This window comes from Phoca vitulina, unplaced genomic scaffold (genome assembly GCF_004348235.1).
Source record: "Phoca vitulina isolate PV1807 unplaced genomic scaffold, GSC_HSeal_1.0 scaffold21, whole genome shotgun sequence".
Classification (NCBI taxonomy): Eukaryota; Metazoa; Chordata; class Mammalia; order Carnivora; family Phocidae; genus Phoca; species Phoca vitulina.
In genome coordinates this window covers 942429-962780 of record NW_022589724.1, presented here as the reverse complement: position 1 = coordinate 962780, position 20352 = coordinate 942429, and the positions used below count along the sequence as shown (strand labels likewise).

The following is a 20352-nucleotide window of genomic DNA, read 5'->3' as shown; positions in this document are numbered from 1 at the left end:
CTGGGTAGATGCTGGTTTTTCCCTAATAGCACACTAAGGCTAGGTTCTAACTACTACTGCCTGGTAGACCCTTCTGTGATGAGGGAAATGTTATGTCACTCTGTGCTGCCCATCACGGCAGCCACTAGCCATACAGGACTGTTGAGCGCTTGAAATGGGATTGGTGTGACTAAAGAACTGAATTCTAAATTGTATTTCATTTTAATTCACTTACAGTTATATGTGGCTAGCAAGTTACTGTGTTGGACACCACCTATCTAGAGAACGGTGTGGCATGAAGGAAAGTCCCTGGAATTTGACAGGCCTGGGTCAGATCCTAAGCTCTGTCACTTACCAACCATGTAAGCTTGAGCAAGTTACTTAAGTTCTCTGAGCCTCAATTTGGACATGTATAAAATGGGGATGACATCATTTACCTTGCAGTATTTTACAGTTTGTGAATGTGTGTTTATATACCATATGTATGTATGTATGTCTATATGGAGACTAGCACTTGAACCTGCTATAGGTTCATGTAAGTCATTAAATTTGTTTACACCTACTCTGGCAAATATGCACAACACTGGAAAATCCTGTCATGAAGAATACTAGGAGTACTGTTATGTAAAATTGTGGAATGCAGCTCACTGCTTCCCCCCAAAATGGCTAACCATACTCAGTGATAGGACAAGTATTCTGTAAACCGGGGAAGGACTGCCCACCCCTCCCCACAGTATGGGGGAAGTGGTACACAGTGTTCTCCCTGAGAAATACAAGTGTCCTCTTTCCTTCTCTGCTCTCCCTTTTGGGAAGGGCAAACATGACATGGGTCCAGAGAGAACTATGGAAAAGCCAGGTTTGTGGCTTCTTTCCAGGTTCATCACACAGTGCAGCAGCAGGGAGCAACACCCCCCCCTCCCCGGTCCTTCCTCTCCCTCTACTTCTACAACAGTCTGCATAATTTAGCCTCAGAAAAAAGAAGTTCCTATCAAGGTAATGAACTTTGAATATTTTTAAGAGTTTCTGGCATACTTTCTTTGACCATTTATGAATCGACATTAAGACTTACCCGTTTGTGTTGCCTTGCGAGTTTTTCTTTCGCTTCTTCCAGCTCTTTCTGGATTTTGAGAACGTGTTTGTTCATCTTACGAATTGTGGAGTGCAAGATTTCCCAAACAAATAATCTTAAAGTAACACAGCATTTAGTTACTGTATGTTCAAGTACACTTACAGAAAATAAGATCTCTCAACTTTTATAACCTACTCATGCTGAAGGTCTTCCACTCTTTAGTAGGCAGAATTAGTCCTATTTCTCCAGCAACACTTAAAATTTTTTTTGTATTATAAATGGTGCAAACATCTGTCTCTACCCATTATACTCAGGTGAGCTTCCTGGAAGGCAGTACTGGGTCCTTGTCATTTTTATTTCCATCCTCTTCTAGACATGCATAAAAGGTATGTGTACATAACTCAATGAAGTGAAATGGCAAACCAGAAAAAAATATGTACATTAGGAACAAAAATATATTTTCTCTCTAAATTTACTCATTTATTTATTTTTAAAGATTTTATTTATTTGACAGAGACACAGCGAGAGAGGGAACACAAGCAGGGAGAGTGGGAGAGGGAGAAGCAGGCTTCCCGCTGAGCAGGGAACCTGATGCAGGGCTCGATTCCAGAACCCTGGGATCATGACCTGAGCCGAAGGCAGACGCTTAACCATCTGAGCCACCCAGGCACCCCTCTTTTAAATTTAAACATTATGTATTGGAGTTGTCTCAAAATGGAAACCAAATCTGAGGCTCATTTCACATCCTTTATGCTACTTAACTATAGCATACATTCAGCCAATTCTCTGGAACATTTAAGGAACTTACTAGTTCACAATAGCTATCAACTGCTGGGCTTTTAAGAATGAGATAAATATATGTCCGCTTCTTTATCAGCAAATTGCTCAAGCAGGATCACCTTGTAGGTGCTTTAAAAAGTTTGTTGCATAAATGGTTTCTTTTTTGAAGCAGCGTCTTAACTATGTCCATCTACAAACTAGTTAGTTCTTCCTAACCCCAAGATACAGTGCAGAAGAGGACTTCCCTCTATACATTTTGACTTGGATGATGGCAGTTTCAGTGGAAGATAATAAAACAGCTTAGTCATCAAACTCAAAGTCTAGTGCATTAGTGGACAGGGCATAAGAGCAGAATACTTCAGCTCTGGAAGGGGTGGTCAGGGAAGGCTTTGCAGAGTTAGGAATACTTGAGCTAGGGTTCAAGAACAGATGGAGCTTTTGAGCCCTTTATCCGTTCAAGAATGCCTGTGTTTGAATTCTGACTCTGTACTTAGTTGTGACTTTGGACAAGCTACTTAAGCACTCTGCAACACTTTCCTGTTTTGTAAAATATAGATAATGTAACCCACTCTATAGTGTGGGGTGAGGTTGAAATGAGTTGCAAACATTAAGTCACTCAGGATAATGGCTACCAAATAACCTGGGTGGTCAATTTTCTGAGAGTTTGCAAATCTGAGAAATGTCGTTGCTTTCATTTATGAATGCCAATCTGGCTGATATGATAACTTTAGATCATACCCTTGCACCCTAAGGATTCAGTTCATTTCAGACCAGTGTCCTCTGCAATACCAAATACAATGAAGAGGATAAAGGCTGTGATGGATTTTTATATGCTTATAAGCAATATTCCTTTATTTCCTGTTTTGAATCAACTCCTACTGTTCCAGTCCCAATCAGTTAGAAAGCCTGTGGACTCCATGAGTAAGAACCAAGCTTAATGAAAAGTCTCTTCCTGTAGGGGAAATGGGTCTAGAATGAATCTCCTGCATTAAATCTAGGTTTTTCGTGACTGACGTAAGACACCTCCCTTCCCCATGGGCACTGAAGTGTCCACCAGATTTTTCCTCAATCCCTCCGTGATGTATACTTAATCTACTGTGACTTTGGTTTCTCCTAACTCCTGCTATGCATTCCAGGTCCCCAGTTGAGCTGGAACTCTTCCCTGCGACCCACTGTCTAGTTCAGACCCTGACACACAGCCTGATGATCTCTCCCAAGTCTGGATCCTTTATCAGCAATTCTGCTTCTGTGGCTGGGTCCTGATTCAATTTACATGTGTGTCCTTAAGAGGTACTGCAGAACTGCCTGGCTGTGTATTCGCATTGTCCAGGAATCTTTTGCCAAGTCCAATTCTACCAGATCGGACCATTAGTATATTAACGATGTCTGAACCAGAATTTGGAGCTCATGCATGAGACCAAATATAAACGGATTCTTAGAGAATACAAACTTTGTAAAATAATCCACACTTACCTAGTAAAGTCTCGAGACAGTTCTGAAGAGAAGATCCAATTTGCCACTGCAGCACAGTCAACAATCTGTGTACGGATCATCTTATCTACTAGTACAGCAATCATCTACAATGAGAAAAGAACTATTAGGGTAAATCACACTTACACGGAAGCCACAAAAATCCCACGGCTACAAAACCAAAATAGAAAGTCTGAAATTCATTTTCAGTTGTTATGGAATGGATTAATTTGATCATTAGGTCTTAAGATTTATTCTGCACTCTGTTTGGCTCTGGTACTTACTATAAAAAAGTAAGAGAACTATAACGCCAGTTAAGATGGAACGAAAAGAAAAACTGTTAGTGGTTAACACCTAAAATTTTTTGAAAATATTAGAGAATACAAAACATACAAACTCCGCTGAATCCTTAAATTAAAAAATCTAAGAATGTTTTATTATAAAAAAAAGTGTTAATATATTCACAATTACTTTAATGCCTCTTTAAAACATATAGTATGAAAACAGTAATTGAGGTTTGAGAAAGCCTCAAAGCTGGTTTGTAGAAATTGGGTAGACTTGATAACTATTTCCTAACCCAAGTGGTAGACTCTTCCAAGCAACAAGTATTCTTACTACAAATTTAAGATGTGTTGATCATAACACTTGGTCTTTAATGAATGAATCAAATACCATGACTTCTACAGCATTAAAAAAACTACAGAGTTTAAAACCATTCTACAGACAGACTCAAATTTCATGTTTTAACACAATGGCATTAACTGCCTTATTTTTATACCTATCCAGTCCGAGCCTCAGCAGGTCTAATTACAATTTTTACCTGTGGATGGTTCCTCCAGACCTCAAACATAACTCTTAGAACATGTAACTTTCCTTCATCACTCTCAGCCAGGGTTTTGAAGACTTCATGAAACCTTTTGACAGTGGGGGTAAAAATACCACAGATAAACTTATTCATTAAGGATTTTAAGTTTTTCAAGGCCTTTTTGATGCTACTCAGTTTACAGTGTAATACATAAATACAAAGTAACTGAATGTTAACCATTAAGGATATAAAAGGTATGATTAAGAATTCATGGTCTGTATGAAATTTGTGACAAAATCTTAAAAGAGATTTTCAATATACCACCATCAGCCTAGGACCCCAGTTTCCCGTGTACCTAAGAACAGGTGAGGGCTAGGGAGTGGTCTCTGAACGCAGGTGAAGCAGTAGCCTGACTGCACTGTCCGCGGGCACCCTGCAGTAGAGACCTGGTTTCTCTGCTCCGCTGCAGGAGTATCTGTATGCTCTTCTTCTGCATCGTCTGAGGTGGTAGAAAGCTCTGTCTATAGGTGTCAATCTTTGGGTGACTCCCCAAAATGTAGTTGGCTCTCATTTCTGCTTACCTTCCTTTAGGAAGAGGTTTAGAGGGTGGGAGCTTCTTGACTATATATATGATTGTCCTACGGACCCAGGTTTCTCACTAGTTTCTCTAAAAGTACACATGAAAAAATGTACCTGCCATGTATATAGGCAAACGGTCCACACGGACTGACAGGAGCCAAACAGGGTGTTAGCTACTACAAACCAGAACCATTGTATTAAAATATAGGACAATACTAAGATCTTCACGTTCAACCATTTTAGCTAAAGATTACTGATCACGGGTATGCACCAAGCAATGTGCCAAACCCTCAAAACAGAGTATATGTTCTTATTGCACTTACTTTGCAAGAGCACTAAAGGAGTGGCTGAATGATTTGGCTGCCAAGTGTAGCAGAGTCTGTACAAAGACCTCTATTTTCAAAGGGTTAAAGCTGAATCCTTCATCTGAAAAATATTGCACAGTAAGACAGCTAGAAAATATAAGTATAGCAATTCCTTGGTCCATCACCTGGAGCTAGATGGATGGCATGCTCACATCCAAGCAAGTCAGACATGTCAGTCATGTCTTTGAATACTAATGAAACAATAAAAGACCATTGCTGATTTCAAATACTCAAAATATAAAACTAAGCATAATCTTAATTCTTAGTTTTTTGGGATTGTTTCCCTAATTCTTTTATATGATCCATTTCTTTTACAAATGCCACATAAACTTCCTTGTTCATATCTCTCTGTACGGTGGCAAATAATACATTAATAAAATAATTCAGTAAATACTTAACAGTTAAGTCTAAGTCTTAAGATGTCTGACAATGTCCAAATTTACAACCATCATTTCAACATATGCTTTCTAAATATATTTTCTATCATAATACAAATTTCTTAGAAAAATCCAAACAAAATCCTAGTAATAAATAACCCAAGGGCCATTCATGTTTTATTTTGATTAAGTCATTTACTATGCATGTGTCCTTATGTACACATCTAACAAAAAAATTTTCCCCCGAAATGTCACCCAGTTGTCCCAGTAGACTTTTCATTGTTTTACAGATTTGTCTCTTTTGGTGCCAGTATCACATTGTTTTAGTTACTGTAGTTTTCAAGATATCTTTTAATATGTGATAAGACAAGTCCCTCTCATCATTTTTTGTCTTGTTCATTTACTGATCAGATAAACTTACAAATCATTTTGCCTATTTTCCCATTCTCGCCCAGAGAAAAACCTAGGGATTTTGTTTGGAATTACATGGTACATACTCAGTATGTATTAAACATTATTATTATAATAGTTTAAAAATTGGTGAAAAATCCAACTTTATAATTCACTAAGTCCTCCCAGTCAGGAACCTCTCTAAAGTGAAAACAGGGAATATTTAAAAATCTCTAAACGGTAAGAGCATATTTTACTTTGTGTTTAGTTTCTAAACTGAATGTAAGCTATGTCACAGGGAGGTGAGGATCTCTTTTTACATAAGGGAGAAAGTAGCTGGGTTTTAGGAACTACTGCCACACTGAACAGGCCACTGGTTAGGAGCATCCGTTGAGACTTAAGAGGAACTGACATTATGCTTTATATTTATGCTTTAACCTGGCCTATACATAGTTCCACTGAAGAAGTACTTAATTCCCTTACCGTCATCATCATCCTGGTTAGGATTTGGTACATCTTTCAGAATGCTGAAGATTTCATCATTGGTTGCTTTACTTTTAAAGGCAACAGCTAAACAGAGGGCAACTGAATGTCCAGGGAGAGAATCTAAGCACAGAATGGGGAAAAGGGTAGATCAAGTTTTAAGATTGTTCTTGTAAATAGTTAAATAACCAAGAAACTTAAACTTCTATGACTGTCCTTTGACAGTCCTCAAATCCCTAGGCTTTTATTAAGCTAAAAAGCTGAGACGCAATGTATTTCTTTCATTTTGGTCAGTGCCCCTTCTTCCTCCTTTTCCCTAGGATAGTGAAGTTTGAGTTTGAACAGGGAAAGGCTGCCAGTTTGATAGATTTGCTTTTGTCTTTTGCTTAGGCCATACACTTGAATCTGTATAAGCAAGATGCTCATATGCTGTGACTCCATGTATTTACTATTAGTTATTATCTGTTGAGTCCTTATTGTATAAAATCTGCACTAATGTATACTGTACGGCATCACCAGAGCAACTGCAAATCTTTGAACGTAAGGCAGACAAAGGGGTAACAAATAAAAAGACAATCCTGACATAGAACAGGAGTTGCTAAGCATTTTGAATGAAGTCAATTACAATAGGTTCCATGTGCTATGTGCTTTTACTTTAAAGTAGGAGAGAAAATAAGTGAAGAAAAAGAGAAACCTGTCACTAAAGGGTCTACGTTGTAGTGGGGGAACCAAGATAGTCACAAACAAAGTAGCCAGAGCAACACAAAACTGGCTTGCTAAACTTTAGTATTTACAGAAGAGGAGCTTGGGCCAGACCCTGGAGAGAGCACGGGAACTGGTGAGAAAAAGGGCTTTCCAGACCGAGGTTAATGGCACAAATAAAGGCAAAACCAAGAACCATGAGCCCGGAATAAATAAAAGAGGAAGTGGCCTGGCTGGAGCAGGGGTCCACTTGGGAAGAAGTGACAAATAACATTGTAGGGACAACTGTTATGAGGGCTTTAACTGTTAGGCTCAGCCGCTTCTACGGGAATAAAGAAAACTCAACGTTCAACAAAAGTTTGAGCTGTTGCTATCAACGACGACTTTACGGTTCCCTGGGCCAGGATAAGGCAGAGCTCAAGACTCAGCGCCTACGAGCGCTGCCGCACCAAGCTCTGCTCTGGCAGGAAAGCACAGCGGGAAGAGCGAAGCTGCTCAGTTAGTAAGGCTGGACGTGAGTCGGGGCTCTACCACTCGGAAGCCATCTCACTCTGGCTTCACCTCTTTGAAGATATTCCTCATTGTAAAATTGGTCTAATAAACACATTAATTCTCTGAGTTGTCTTAAGGATTAAGTGACATAGTGACATAGCAAATGTACTCAGCATTGGGACCAACTGAGTTTACTTCAAGGAAAACAGGTGTAGTGTGAGGTGGAGTTGGAGAACCAGGGGCACAGGAGAAGGCAAGGGAGATGAGTGAGTTTCAAGATGTAAGAACTGCCACACACCATGAAGTGGGAGGCCCACGGAGGAGCCATGTGCAGTGCCATCTGCAAAGACTAACGTGGAAAACCTCTGCACCTAACTCTCTGCCAGTGATCACCAATGTACAACCCCGTATCTTCCTTAAACATAAAGCACAAAATGGCATATCACAGTATAGGCCCTCTGATTCACAGCATAATCTCAGACATGAGGTAACCAAAAAGTGAAAAAACCGTATTTAAGAATTTACTTCTAGAGGCATATTGCTGGTCAAAATACAGTCTTTGTGCACCTATGTTCCCACACCTGAACTGGTATCACGTGATAATTCAGATACTCTCTACTGCCATGACAGATACACTCTCATTTTAATAAGTTCTGGCTCTACATTCAACTTGCTATACTTAGCAGCATATTTAAAATAATGTCATGGCTATAACATAAACAATATTAAGAAAAAAATTACAAACCAATAATAACTAAGTAAATCATGAATCTTCAAAATGACAGGGCAAACAAAATAATAGTGACTAGTATAGATCACCTTTCAAACACAAAATATAAACCCAAGAAAAGAAAAAGTTCACTTTCTCCACCTTAAATAACTGACTTCAGAGAATACTGGTGTTGGTACTTTTAAAAGACAATGGAATGAACTATATTGTGTTACTTACTGCTACTTTCATCTCCGTACTTGTAAATGCAGGTTGGGTTTGCAGGACATAGAGCTGAGAAGGTAGGAGGAACAATATCTAATATACGCTGATGATAAGACAACCTACAATACAAATAAGAGCCTCAGAAAATACTGTTCATCAGTTCCCCTCTTTGGTACCTCTAACTTACCAGGAGAGTCCCATCTCTAACACCCTGGACTCAGCTGACAGCCCAGAAGCCAGAGGGGAAAACAAGTCCTTTAAGCTTTTGTCTATGATAGCATACTGAAACTAAGGCCTTCTTCAAAACTTACTGGTTCACAGTGAGGTGTGGGCCGGTGGGTCTTACAAGCCTGGTGACCAAGGATGTGGAGTGGTACTGGGGTAGGGTGGGGCAGAGGAGACTCCATGATGGGGAGACTACTGATTATATTGTAGCAAATAAACGTATATCAAGGCTAACGGGAGCCAAGTTTCCTACTGCCTGAAAAGGTATTTAGAAATCATGCCAAGGGGAAGGCTAGAAAAAAATGAGGTAGAGCTGGAGGGATACACACACCTAGGTGGATATGAAAAGTTATGTATGTGTGTCTGTGGGCATAAATGTATATACTGTCTTTGTCCATCCCAAGAGCAATGAGCACATCAAATGTCCAGATCTTGGTCCCTAAATACCATACTCCACTATTAGGAACTTGGGCTCTGTGAGGGGCGCCTGGGTGGCTCAGTCGGTTGAGTGTCAGACTCTTGGTTTTGCCTCAGGTCATGGTCGCAGGGTCCTGGGATCGAGCCCCACATCGGGCTCCCTGCTCAGTGGGGAGCCTGCTTCTCCTCCCGCTGCCCCTCCCCCTTGCTTGTGCTTGCTCGTGCACACATGCAAGCATGCGCGCGTGCTCCCTCTCAAATAAATAAAAAAAATCTTGAAAAAAGAAAAAAGAAAGGAAAAGAAAAAAAAGAAACCTGGGCTCTGTGAATAGATGATTCCAGGGGAGGGGCAAGGAAACACAAGTTGGGCCTGGGACAGCTTATGCCAAAAATAAGGAAATGCTTAATGAATGGAGGGGGATATTAAGAGAGGAAAAAAAAAAAGGACACAGGAGGCACAAGGGGCTCCCCAATAAACAAATCAGGGACAACTTAGGCATCAAAATTAATGACAGCAAGAGATTATAACTCACTGAAGGAAACAGAAATCCATTAGTCCCTACAGATATATAAACACAGGAATAAATAAGTAAATGGGCTAAAAAGGATAGTGCTTTCTTACAGAATGCCAATTAATAAATGCAGAGAAAAAATGAAAAAAGAGAATCATTACTTGGCAATCATCATAGTGGTGGCAGATAAAAGTAGCAGTTGTCAGTAGACGTTTGATGCAGAATAGGAGTATAATCTCAGGATATCTCCCACAAAATATTAATCAATTACAAAGGGAAAAATGGTGAATTTAAGGTGGAGAAGCCTGGCAGACACGGACATGACCAGGTGACCAAGGTTAACATTTCCAGGGGCAGGGCTCCTGGGCCTCCTGACGCGATGCACAAGGAAGACTATCAACCATGTAAGTCCTGAGTCTGGTTAGGAGCACACTTGGGGGCGACTCAAGAAAGAAAGGTCTAGATTCTTTAAAACACGAAAGACAGCAAAGAGTAACTGGTCAAGTGAGGAATGGGAAGAGAGTGACACCTAAATGCTACCCTCGTGCTCCTGGATAGGACTCCGGCCCAGAAAAGGAAAAGACATTATCGTGACGGCTGGCAAGGTTTCGTCTGCAGGCTGGGTGGCCGTACTCCTGCACCACAGCCGGTTTCCTAATCTGGAGGGCTGCATGCTGGCCACTTAGCAGCGTCTTTGCTTTGAGGAAAGATACAGTGGACTGTTAAAGGACATGGGCCATCACATCGACAGCTTGTTTTCAGAGGGTTTAGGAAAAGACCAACGTGATGGGTGTATACATACAGGAGGGAAAAAGAAGTGAACATCTGAACAAGTGTGAAGTGTTAATAACTAGGGAATCTAAATGAACAGGATACAGAGTTCTTTGCACTATTTTGGCAACTTTCCTGAAATGTGAAATTATTTCAAAGTACATTTGACAAAAAAACATTGGCCTAATTCCCACAGAATCCAGATGGCATGGCTGCTTCATTTTTTAAGCCTATGTCTTGACTAAAAACTGAAAGGGAAGAGAGGCAGGTACTTGGATGTAAAAAATGATATTCTGGATATACATCACACATACAAAGAAGAGAACAATCCCCCCCATAGAAATGAGGAGAACTAAGCTAAGGAGAAAACACAAAGAACTAACTTACCTCATACATTTTTCTAGAACTTCTCTTACAAACTTTGGTTTGGGACTTTCAGGATCTTGAGTAAGACAATCTGACCTAATGAGAAAATGGTAGTTGTATAAGTTCTTACACATAATCTGCACTTACACCTAATGTGTACTTAGCTACAGTTTCCCTGTACCTAAATTATTTACACACACACACACACACACATACCAAAAGTAAGTATTTCAGACTGTGTAGAAGATTGTTTTTATGTTATAGCTTTAAATATTAAGTTTTCTTTATTATGATAGACTGCAGAGAAAGGAAAGATAAAACGTACGACCACTTACCAATCTTCCCAGCTCCAGCGGAACTGGAAGTTACTTAGATGATGGGAAAACCAATTAATAAACCTATAGAGAGAAGTGGGCAGGCGGTGGGGGGGGACAGAAAAGGATGAATGGTTGCAGTTTGTAACAGGAACTTATATAATCTTTCAGACAAATAAAACCCTATTTTATAGCGTTAAATGAAAATCATATCCCCCTACCAAAGCTGTATCTTCTGCTGTCACTTACCCTTTTCTCTGCAAATCTTTTAATTCATCTTCTCCCCCAAAATAACAGTCCCCTATTTCACTCATTGTAATAGAACTATCCTTTTTAAATGAATAACAGATCTGATGTGAGTGCCTGTTTTGTGGCAGGCACTACGTACACACACGTGCGTGTGTGTGTGTCTGTACGTTACACACACACACGTATATATATAGTTGAAATCTCACAATAATTTTCAAGTAATGTACTATCTTCCCCCATTGCACTGACAATGTAACAGAGGCAAAAGATTAAAGGAATTGCAGATAAAACATTTTATAAGCAGCAGAGCCATAGTCTCTCATCACCACACTATACCCTTTTCACCACAGACAAAATATACATCTCTTTTCCCCTAAAAATACATCTGATCTATGATGTAAATCACCTTAGTATACAGTATAATGCTGTGAAATTTGTAAGAGCCCAATATGTATTTCCTCAATTTCAAATGGCATAAATGTGATGTCCAACACAACTCCTAGTTTTATTAATTAGACTGGGAGAAAGATCAGAAGACGCTTTCTTAAAGCATGTCCCTCACAGATCCGTAATTGCAATCACTGAAATTACTCAGGATAATAGGTCTGACATAGAGTAGTGCTTACTGATAAAGTTCAGATATGCAGTCTGAACAATGGACATGAAAAGATCATGGTAATTGGAGAAATGTTCAGTACCTGTCCCAATCTGATTTGGGAAACTGACAGAGGTAAGAAAGAATACCAGCTGATGAAGGTGGTATCCAGGCCTGCCCCCAAAGAAGACAGTGGGCATGCAATTACCACACCTCTAACAATCCAATATGGTCTTTGGTATAAACTGAGTCTTCAAGCTGTAGTTATGCAGAAGCTAATTATTTTAGAAGCAGATACTATCTATAAACAAAAATACACACATAATACATATTTATACATAAGTATACAGTATTAGACTCTGCTTCTGCATAGGGGATAGTTAGTATAAAGCCTATCTTAAAAGCTTACATACCCAATTACAAAGGAAAAAGTATAATTATACCAAAGCACAAACAAGTAAACAATGAATGAAATTAAAGAAAACCTCAGCATGGCCATCATTTCATACTGGAAGTTGTACTAGAAAGTATAATGTTACATTATGAGTTTTATTATTATATAGAGGATTATTTGGGGGAGGCAAGAAAGAAAAATCAACTTAGAAATTCTAAAAAGGCAAATGTTTTACTGATCCAATTCTTTTATACAGCACAGGGAGGAGAAGCTGCTAGCCATCAGTACAGAAATAAGGCAATTACTGTACCTGTCCACACATGTAGTGTTCATCGTGTCCAAACGCATGTATAACATTTCAGTTGCCTGTGCAAGCTGTGAATTTGAGGATAAGGAAAACTACTCTCCATCCTTCTTCAAAATAAGTTGTGATAAAAAAAATAACATTTCTTAGAAGTCTGTATAATGACTCATAATGCTGGGCATCTTTTCATATAATTGATTTTTTTAAAAACAGCTTTGAGTAAGTTACCAATGATCTACAATAAACCTGACCTGCATACACCCGTGAAATAAACACAGTGAATATATACATCACCTCTACTCTGAACTTGCCCCACGCTCCTTCGGAATCCTTTCTCCCCCTCCTCCCCTGTGTCTGCAAGCAAATACTGGTCTGTTGTCACTGGATTACTTTGCATTTTCTAGAATTTTGTGTAAATGAAATCATAGAGTATAAATTCTTATTTGTTTGGCAACTTTTATTCAGCATACTTATTTTGCAATTCATTCAAGTTGCTGCCTGCACCAAAAATTTGTTCTTTTTTATTCCTGAGTATATTCTATTGTACAGATATGACAAATTTGTATATTCATTCATATATTGATGGATATTTGGATTGCCTCATTTGGGGTTATTATAAAGTTTCTATGAACATTAATGCCCAAATCTCTGTAGGGAAATGTGCTTTCATTTCCATTAGGTAAATACCTAAGAGTGGAATGGCTGGATTGTGTTTAACGTATGTTTACACATATGTTTAACTTTTGAAGAAATGGCCAAACTTTCCAGGAAGTGATTTAAACCCAGTAAGAAATATTTAATAGTCTTTTAAAGCCAGGCCAAAGAGATTAAGTTTAAAAGCAAAGGGAAGGATACAACTTGGGGTAGAGAGCCAGGCTGAAGTTTGCACAGCTCGATGAGCAGTGTTGTGTACATCACATCAATGTGCGGTGGTGCTGGAAGCTGAAACAGCTCTGCAAAGATCACCTACAAAAGAATTCATGAGTCAGAACTCAATTCAACAGGTATCTGTACTTTCATCAGAAAGACCTCAACATTCTAAACGTAAACTCTAACTCCATGGCATTCATAATAAAAATTCCTTTTTAATCTTTAAAATTATGCTCTTTAAAACATGGAGATCTGTAATTGAATACTGTAATGAAAATTTCATCCTTCTATAACTCAAATAAGAATACGCAAAAATTAATGCTTATTTGATACTGCCAAAGAACTGTGCAATTAAATTCCAACTCTGGAAATATCAGAGTTGATTCAGGCAGGTGATCCATCAGGGTTTCATTCCTAGTAGTAAAAACCCTCACTAGATTCTGAGGATAGGAACAGAAGACAGTCAAGTCATTCCAGGCTGCTACTTAAAAACTACTTAAAAAGAGATGGTGCCTGGCCATCTCTTTGGTAGTCCAAGATTTCTCTGCCATGATTGTTGTTCAGAAACTTGTTTCTACCCTCCCTATATAATTCATGGACCACCTATCTAAAATTCTAAAGCCTGGTCTGCATTCTTTCTTCTCACTCCCATCTCCCATCCCTCTGTACTTCATTCTGATGAATTTTTACACATATTTCAGATTTGAAAATATGACTTATATTTTGCATTTCAACAGACGTGTCAATAAGTCAGGTTCATAGTCTAAACATACTCTCAAGTTTTATAAAGACAGGACAAATGCAGTATTTTTAAGAAAGCACACAAACGCAGTATGAATAAAAAGTGAATCTGTAATACATCATAACTCTGCTCACTTTCGAGTTTTTTAACATAAAGGAATAATGCAATCGACAATCTGACTCATGTATGTGTCAAGTGAAAACAGTTTTTTAGAACATAAATCTCTACAAGGCGTTCAACTTAACTACTACTATCACCCCTCTGCATGACCTAATATGGGGTCAAAAGCATCATCTTTTCTTCCTACTTCCAAAAACAACGGGCTTTTTTGATTTCGAGGAATACTCACACTTCTCCCTACCTTGTGTTACAGGGAATATACTAGTGTGAGTGTGCTAGCAGTAAGAAGCCAGATAAACACAGTTAAGGATAGGTTATTTGCCTAAAGTAATAAAATATTTTTATTATTTATTTTTAAAAAAGATTTTATTTGACGAGAGAGAGAGAGAGAGAGAGCACAAGCAGGGGGAGTGGCAGAGGGAGAGGGAGAAGCAGGCTCCCCGCTGAGCAGGGAGCCCCACGAGGGACTCAATTATAGGACCCTGGGATCATGACCTGAGCCAAAGGCAGACGCGTAACTGACTGAGCCACCCAGGTGCCCCAGTAATACAATATTTTAAAGTATTCAAGCCAATTATATATCTGGTAAGTGGACAATGTGCTGATAGGACTGGAGGTAACTTATACTATCCATGAATGAAGACATACTATATAAATAATTTATGGGCAACACAATATTCCATTTGGCTACTGGTCTCAACCTCCTCTTTTCTCTTTACTAACATGGCTAACAGAGCACCAAAACTGACAGCAATTTCCTTGCTCCTGTGTTAATTTTCAGTACCTGACAAGTTGCAAGGGAAAAAAAAAAAGCCAAGAGTCTATTACACTTTAAAATCAGCAGAAAGATTCTGAAACTTAGAAACATGCTCCATGTGGAATGCATACCTCAACTATGTGGTAGTTCAAGGGGATCTTGTTCTTCCCTGGATAGCTCACCAGCTGTGCAGCACTATAAAAAATGTAACTGAAGTTTAGTAAGGATACAAAGATACATAAAAAAATCAAATAAGCAGCTCCAAAAGCAGCGCATTTGGATTCGAGGGAAAGAAATCTTTTCTGAAATGCTCCAGATTTCAGGTACTTCACTTAATTAACTACAGCACAAACTACTTTGTTTACCACAAAGAAACTCTTTAATGCATCCAAAACTCCTTGAAAGATCAAAAGGAGTAAAAGTAATATTACTAAGAAAGCATATTCAGATCTACTAACTTTAAAAGTGTTAATAGAGTAGACCACTCCCCAAATACTATATTCCTTTCCACCTTAAAATCTAAACCAAAACTTTCCAAGGCTTAAGGAAATACTAAAAATAAACTTTTCCAAAGCTTGATATCTAAATGTTAGAAAACTATTAATATTCTTTTATTCCCATAACATTCATACCAAAAACAGTCATTCAAGTTAGTTTGTCCATAGCATATGGCAAATACCCACACAAAAAAGCCAACATCATGTGCACATTATTATACAACACTATAGTATTATGAAGCAGCCAGAGAGATACTATTTGAGTGTGAAGGGCCTTGAAAAAGCAAAGAAGGGTCTTTAGAAATTGGTCTTACTTAGCAAGACAGGGCATCAGGAAGAGAGGAAGATTTTCTTACACTCCTAACATACATTCTGCTCTTACCAAATCAAAATTGCTACTTTTTCTCCACTCAAAAAGTTACCGTGAAAAGAATCTTACCAAGTCTTCCTTTCCTTCCAGTGGGACTTAATGATACAGTGAAGATTCTCTTCTATGACAAATCTTTCAACTGAATGACTCCCTGGCATTACAGGACCCTGGAAAGAAAACCAAATGTATATACTACAAATCTAGAGAAAGATACTGTCTTTCATTTATCTAACAAGTATTTGAGAGCTTATTACGTTCCAGACACTATACTGGGTGCTGAGGATAAAAGTTCAGAATTGTGAAAACTCCTACCACCGTCATACTCACTTCTATCGACAATACAATTAGGGTGGCAGTGGCAACATTTTTTCTAGTGCCCCTGACACTATACTATCATCATCCATCTCAAACCAAAGAGTTTATATTATTAGCTCTATACGGTTTGATTTTTTTAAACCACGAGTGGATTAACTTCCATAATAAATATGGAGAGAGGAGAAATTTTTACTTCAAACACTGTATAGACATAAAAAGTCACATATGCATTGAAAGACAGCCATAATTGGGGCACCTGGGTGGCTCAGTCAGTTAAGCATCTGTCTTTGGCTCAGGTCATAATTTCTGGGTTCTGGGATAGAGCCCCCTGTCAGGCTCCCTGCTCATTGGGGAGCCTGCTTCTCCCCCTCCCTCTGCCCTCCCCCCCCACTTGTACTTTCTCTCTTTCTCAAATAAATAAAATCTTAAAAAAAAAAGACAGCCATACTATTTTATTTAAAAAAATGGTTAAAAAACATTACCTGCATATTTTTTTAAGCATATGCATAGCAAACAGGTTCAAAGGGTTTATTTTTATTTACTTATTATTTACTATTGCAGACTTTTAATCTCTATTAATTTTTAATTTTTTCAAATAAACTTTTTTTTTTCCAAAGACCAAAACAAAAGAACCAAATCCTTTTCATTTTTAGGGAAACAAATATTTTATATGTTTATGCTCTTCTGGCAAGGGAAAATGGGCACATTAGAGAGGCAACACCAATTAAGTATAAGTTTTCTTATAAATTAAGTACAAATATACAAGCAACATCAATTAAGAGAAACACATTTTAAGGTCCTATTCTAGTTCCTCTTATACAAACAAATGCCTAACTACAAAGATTCTAGCCATCTTATATTAGATTTCCAATTAGATATCCCTAATTAGACCATTACATAATGTTGACTGAAAGCATTTCACTATATATGCAATATAGCAAAGTGGGTAGCAAGCTGATAATTCTGTATATATAACTGATTATCTGACAATGTTTTATTCTGAGACAGATTATACATATACTAAATTTTCACTGGCCAAAAGCAATTTAAGGTAGGACAGAAAAGAGAAGACAGGAGAAAGAAAACTCAAGTTTGATCTCAGGTGGTAATAGCGGTTCTCAAAATGGGACAATTTTGCCCTTAGGGGTCACCTGGCAATCTCTGGAGATAGTTGTGGTTGTTACACCTGACATTTCCCCTCTGGATGCTGCTGGTAGAAGCCAGAGGTGCTGCTAAGCATCCTACAGTCACAGGACAGCCCCCCACCACAAAGAATTCTCCAGCTCCAAACGTCAACTGTGCCAAGGCTGAAAAGCCCTGCTCTCTGCTGACTAGGATGTACTAAGCAATGGATATGGTACTTTAGCCAGAACCGATCCAGTCATCACCATGCTTGCTGTGCTGGGCTGTTCAAGTTAAGACAGTCATTCAAATGCAAAGATATAAAATAAAGCAGAGTGAAAATGTGAATTTTTATACCAAAGGTTAATATCAAAATCATACATTTTCTTAATTAGTAAAGTATAATGGCTGTTAACAACTTGGCTTCATAATAAAGAATATGCATATTTAAAAACTAGAGTCAGCTTATACTCATCTTTGAGGTTTTTAAATTAAAAATATTTTAAAATATTTCTTTAAAGATTTATTTATTTGAGAGAGAGAGAGTGAGTGTGTGGAGGGGAGGGGCAGAGGGAGAAGGAGAGAGAATCCCAAGCCAACTCCACGCTTAGCACAGAACCTGACACGGGGCTCCATCCCAGGACCGAGATCACGACCTGAGCCGAAATCAAGTCGGATACTTAACCGACTGAGCCACCCAGGGCCCCTAAAAATATTTTATAATATTTAAAAAAAACAATTATATAGTATGAATAATAAGACAAGCTGTGAGGGTTAGAGAGAGATGGATAATCTCAAAAACTGAGTATTTTTTGAGGCGCCTGGGTAGCTTAGTCAGTTAAGCATCTGCCTTTGGCTCAGGTGGTGATACCAGGGTCCCGGGATCAAGCCTAGCGTCAGGCTCCCTGCTCAGTGGGGAGCTTGCTTTTCCCTCTCCCTCTACTCCCCCAGCTTGTGCTCTCTCTCAAATAAATAGATAAAATCTTAAAAAAACAAAACAACAACAAAAAATTAAAAAAAACCTAGGTATTTTTCTTAAAGTCTTATTAATAATAGCTAAAATTATTGAGCACTTATGTGTCACATACTGTTCTATGCATTTTATGTTTTAGTAATTCAATCCTCATTAAATCTTTATTAGAATATACTATTATTATTATTCCATTACGAAACTAAGGTAGAGAGGAAATAACTCACTCAAGATCATATAGCTAGGATCTGACTAAACCAGGATTAAAACTTAAACCAGTCTGGCTGCTGAACCTATTGCACACTGTACTCTCAATCTACTTACACATGCTAAATAGAATTTCTTACATAATGAGGTGATACCATTCACTAAATTAAACTATTAACTTCACTGCTGTTGGTCCTCTCAGATAATAAACCACTAGGAATTAAAATGTATCACAGGCATAATTCAAACAAGATTAAGCCACAAGCACAATGCAGTATAAGCCCTCTGACAGGAACTTGTAGTTGGTCACATACCTCGGGATCATCCGTGTAATCAAACATTCGGAAGATGACCCGCGGCATCGGGTACACTGAATCTTCTGTGTGAGGAGGTGGTGTAAAAGGAGGCAGATTGTGTTGCAGTGCTTCACATAGGATGCTGTCAAAGGCAAGATAAGGTCTTAGGATGTGCCGCTCCTGCCAGCGATCCTTTTTCAATTTCTGAATCTGGGCCCACAGGCAATCTAAATACTAAAGACAGATTAATTTTTAGTAATATGTATATTTGGAGGTCATAAGAATTAAACTACATAAACCAAAAACTATTACCTTATAAAATACAGGATACAAAAGTAAGTGAGTTTGCAATTAAATATAGTACAAAGGAATGGTGCTAAGTTTTTGTTTTTAATTACTTTATAAAGTCTACCTGTCTTACATTTTCAAATTGGGCATTTAAATAAAGAATAACTATATCTGGAATCCCACAGAACAGGGAACGCTTTGATTACATTCTAGCACTTACTAAAAATCCACTATATGCTGGGGCGCCCACGCAGCTCAGTCGGTTGAAGTGTCTGACTCTTGCTCAGGTCATGATCTTGGGGTTGTGTGATCAAGCCCCATGTTGGGCTCCATGCTCAGCACCGAGTCGCCTAGATTCTCTCTCCCTCTCCCTCTGCCCAAACCCCCCACCCCCTGCCCCTGCTCATGCACGCGCTCTCTCAAATAAATAAATAAAATCTTAAAAAAAAAATCCACTATACATCTAGAGCTATGAGGAGCTGGACCCCTGATATGAAATGTGGAAAACTAGCTAACGTATATAAATGGAATGATCTGACTGTGTCAGAGGTAAGAATCTACTCAAGAGCTGACTGTGCTTGTTATCATGTAACAGAACCAATTTACCTCTTCTTGCGGATGTGGTTTCTCAGCAGTCCATACTTGTAACATGGGCACATGTGTCTTTTGGCGTCTTCTAAACATAAAAATGCAAATCTACACTTAGGTTTCTAACAACATGAAAAGATGTTCAGTTGCTTCATAATTAATAAAATGCAAATTAAAGCAGTAAAATAACATTTTTACCTATCAGATTGGCAGATATCAAAAATTTTGATAATGTATTATATTGCTGAAATGTAGGCAAATATGCAATTTCAAACACTGCTGGCAGAGGGGCTAATTGGATATCATCTCTTTAGAGATTTGGAAGTGTATCATCTCTTTGGAAGGCGATTCGACTAAGTCTCTCAAAATTAAAATTGTTAAGACACTTCAACCCAGCAATGCCATTTCTAAAAACTCCCACTCTTCACAGATATATTTGCACATGTACACAAAGACATATACATACATAAGGATATTCAATGAAGCAATGTTTATAAAACCAAAAGACTGGAAATAACCTAAATGTCTACCAACAAAGGACTTGTTAAAGAAATTATGGTATGTTAAAAGAGTGGAATACTGTACAGCTGTTAAAGAAGAATGAGGCAGATCTATATACTTTTATGCAATAAATCCAA

At 38.4% G+C, this 20352-nt stretch overlaps 2 protein-coding genes across 4 annotated transcripts in view; one reads left to right on the top strand and one right to left on the bottom strand.

The window, feature by feature from the left end:
- Positions 1 to 3303, top strand: part of XPA (XPA, DNA damage recognition and repair factor) — a 30034-nt gene extending 26731 nt beyond the window's left edge. The window contains exon 7 of the mRNA XM_032418930.1: positions 2965 to 3303. The gene's annotated coding sequence lies outside the window, so the exon portion shown is untranslated. The remainder of the gene's footprint in view (positions 1 to 2964) is intronic.
- NCBP1 (nuclear cap binding protein subunit 1) overlaps positions 1 to 20352 on the bottom strand; it is a 37643-nt gene that overhangs the window by 2863 nt on the left and 14428 nt on the right. For 2 of the 3 annotated variants that reach the window (XM_032418917.1, XM_032418919.1), the window contains 14 exons: positions 19733 to 19802; positions 18857 to 19072; positions 15998 to 16095; positions 15193 to 15256; positions 13428 to 13538; positions 12579 to 12643; positions 11052 to 11114; positions 10738 to 10812; positions 8441 to 8544; positions 6298 to 6420; positions 5006 to 5108; positions 4119 to 4212; positions 3302 to 3405; positions 1049 to 1163 (listed from right to left, as the gene is read on the bottom strand). In XM_032418917.1, coding sequence (XP_032274808.1) covers positions 1049 to 1163; positions 3302 to 3405; positions 4119 to 4212; positions 5006 to 5108; positions 6298 to 6420; positions 8441 to 8544; positions 10738 to 10812; positions 11052 to 11114; positions 12579 to 12643; positions 13428 to 13538; positions 15193 to 15256; positions 15998 to 16095; positions 18857 to 19072; positions 19733 to 19802 — 1405 coding nt within the window. The remainder of the gene's footprint in view (positions 1 to 1048; positions 1164 to 3301; positions 3406 to 4118; positions 4213 to 5005; positions 5109 to 6297; positions 6421 to 8440; positions 8545 to 10737; positions 10813 to 11051; positions 11115 to 12578; positions 12644 to 13427; positions 13539 to 15192; positions 15257 to 15997; positions 16096 to 18856; positions 19073 to 19732; positions 19803 to 20352) is intronic. The other variant, XM_032418920.1, reaches the window with a different exon arrangement.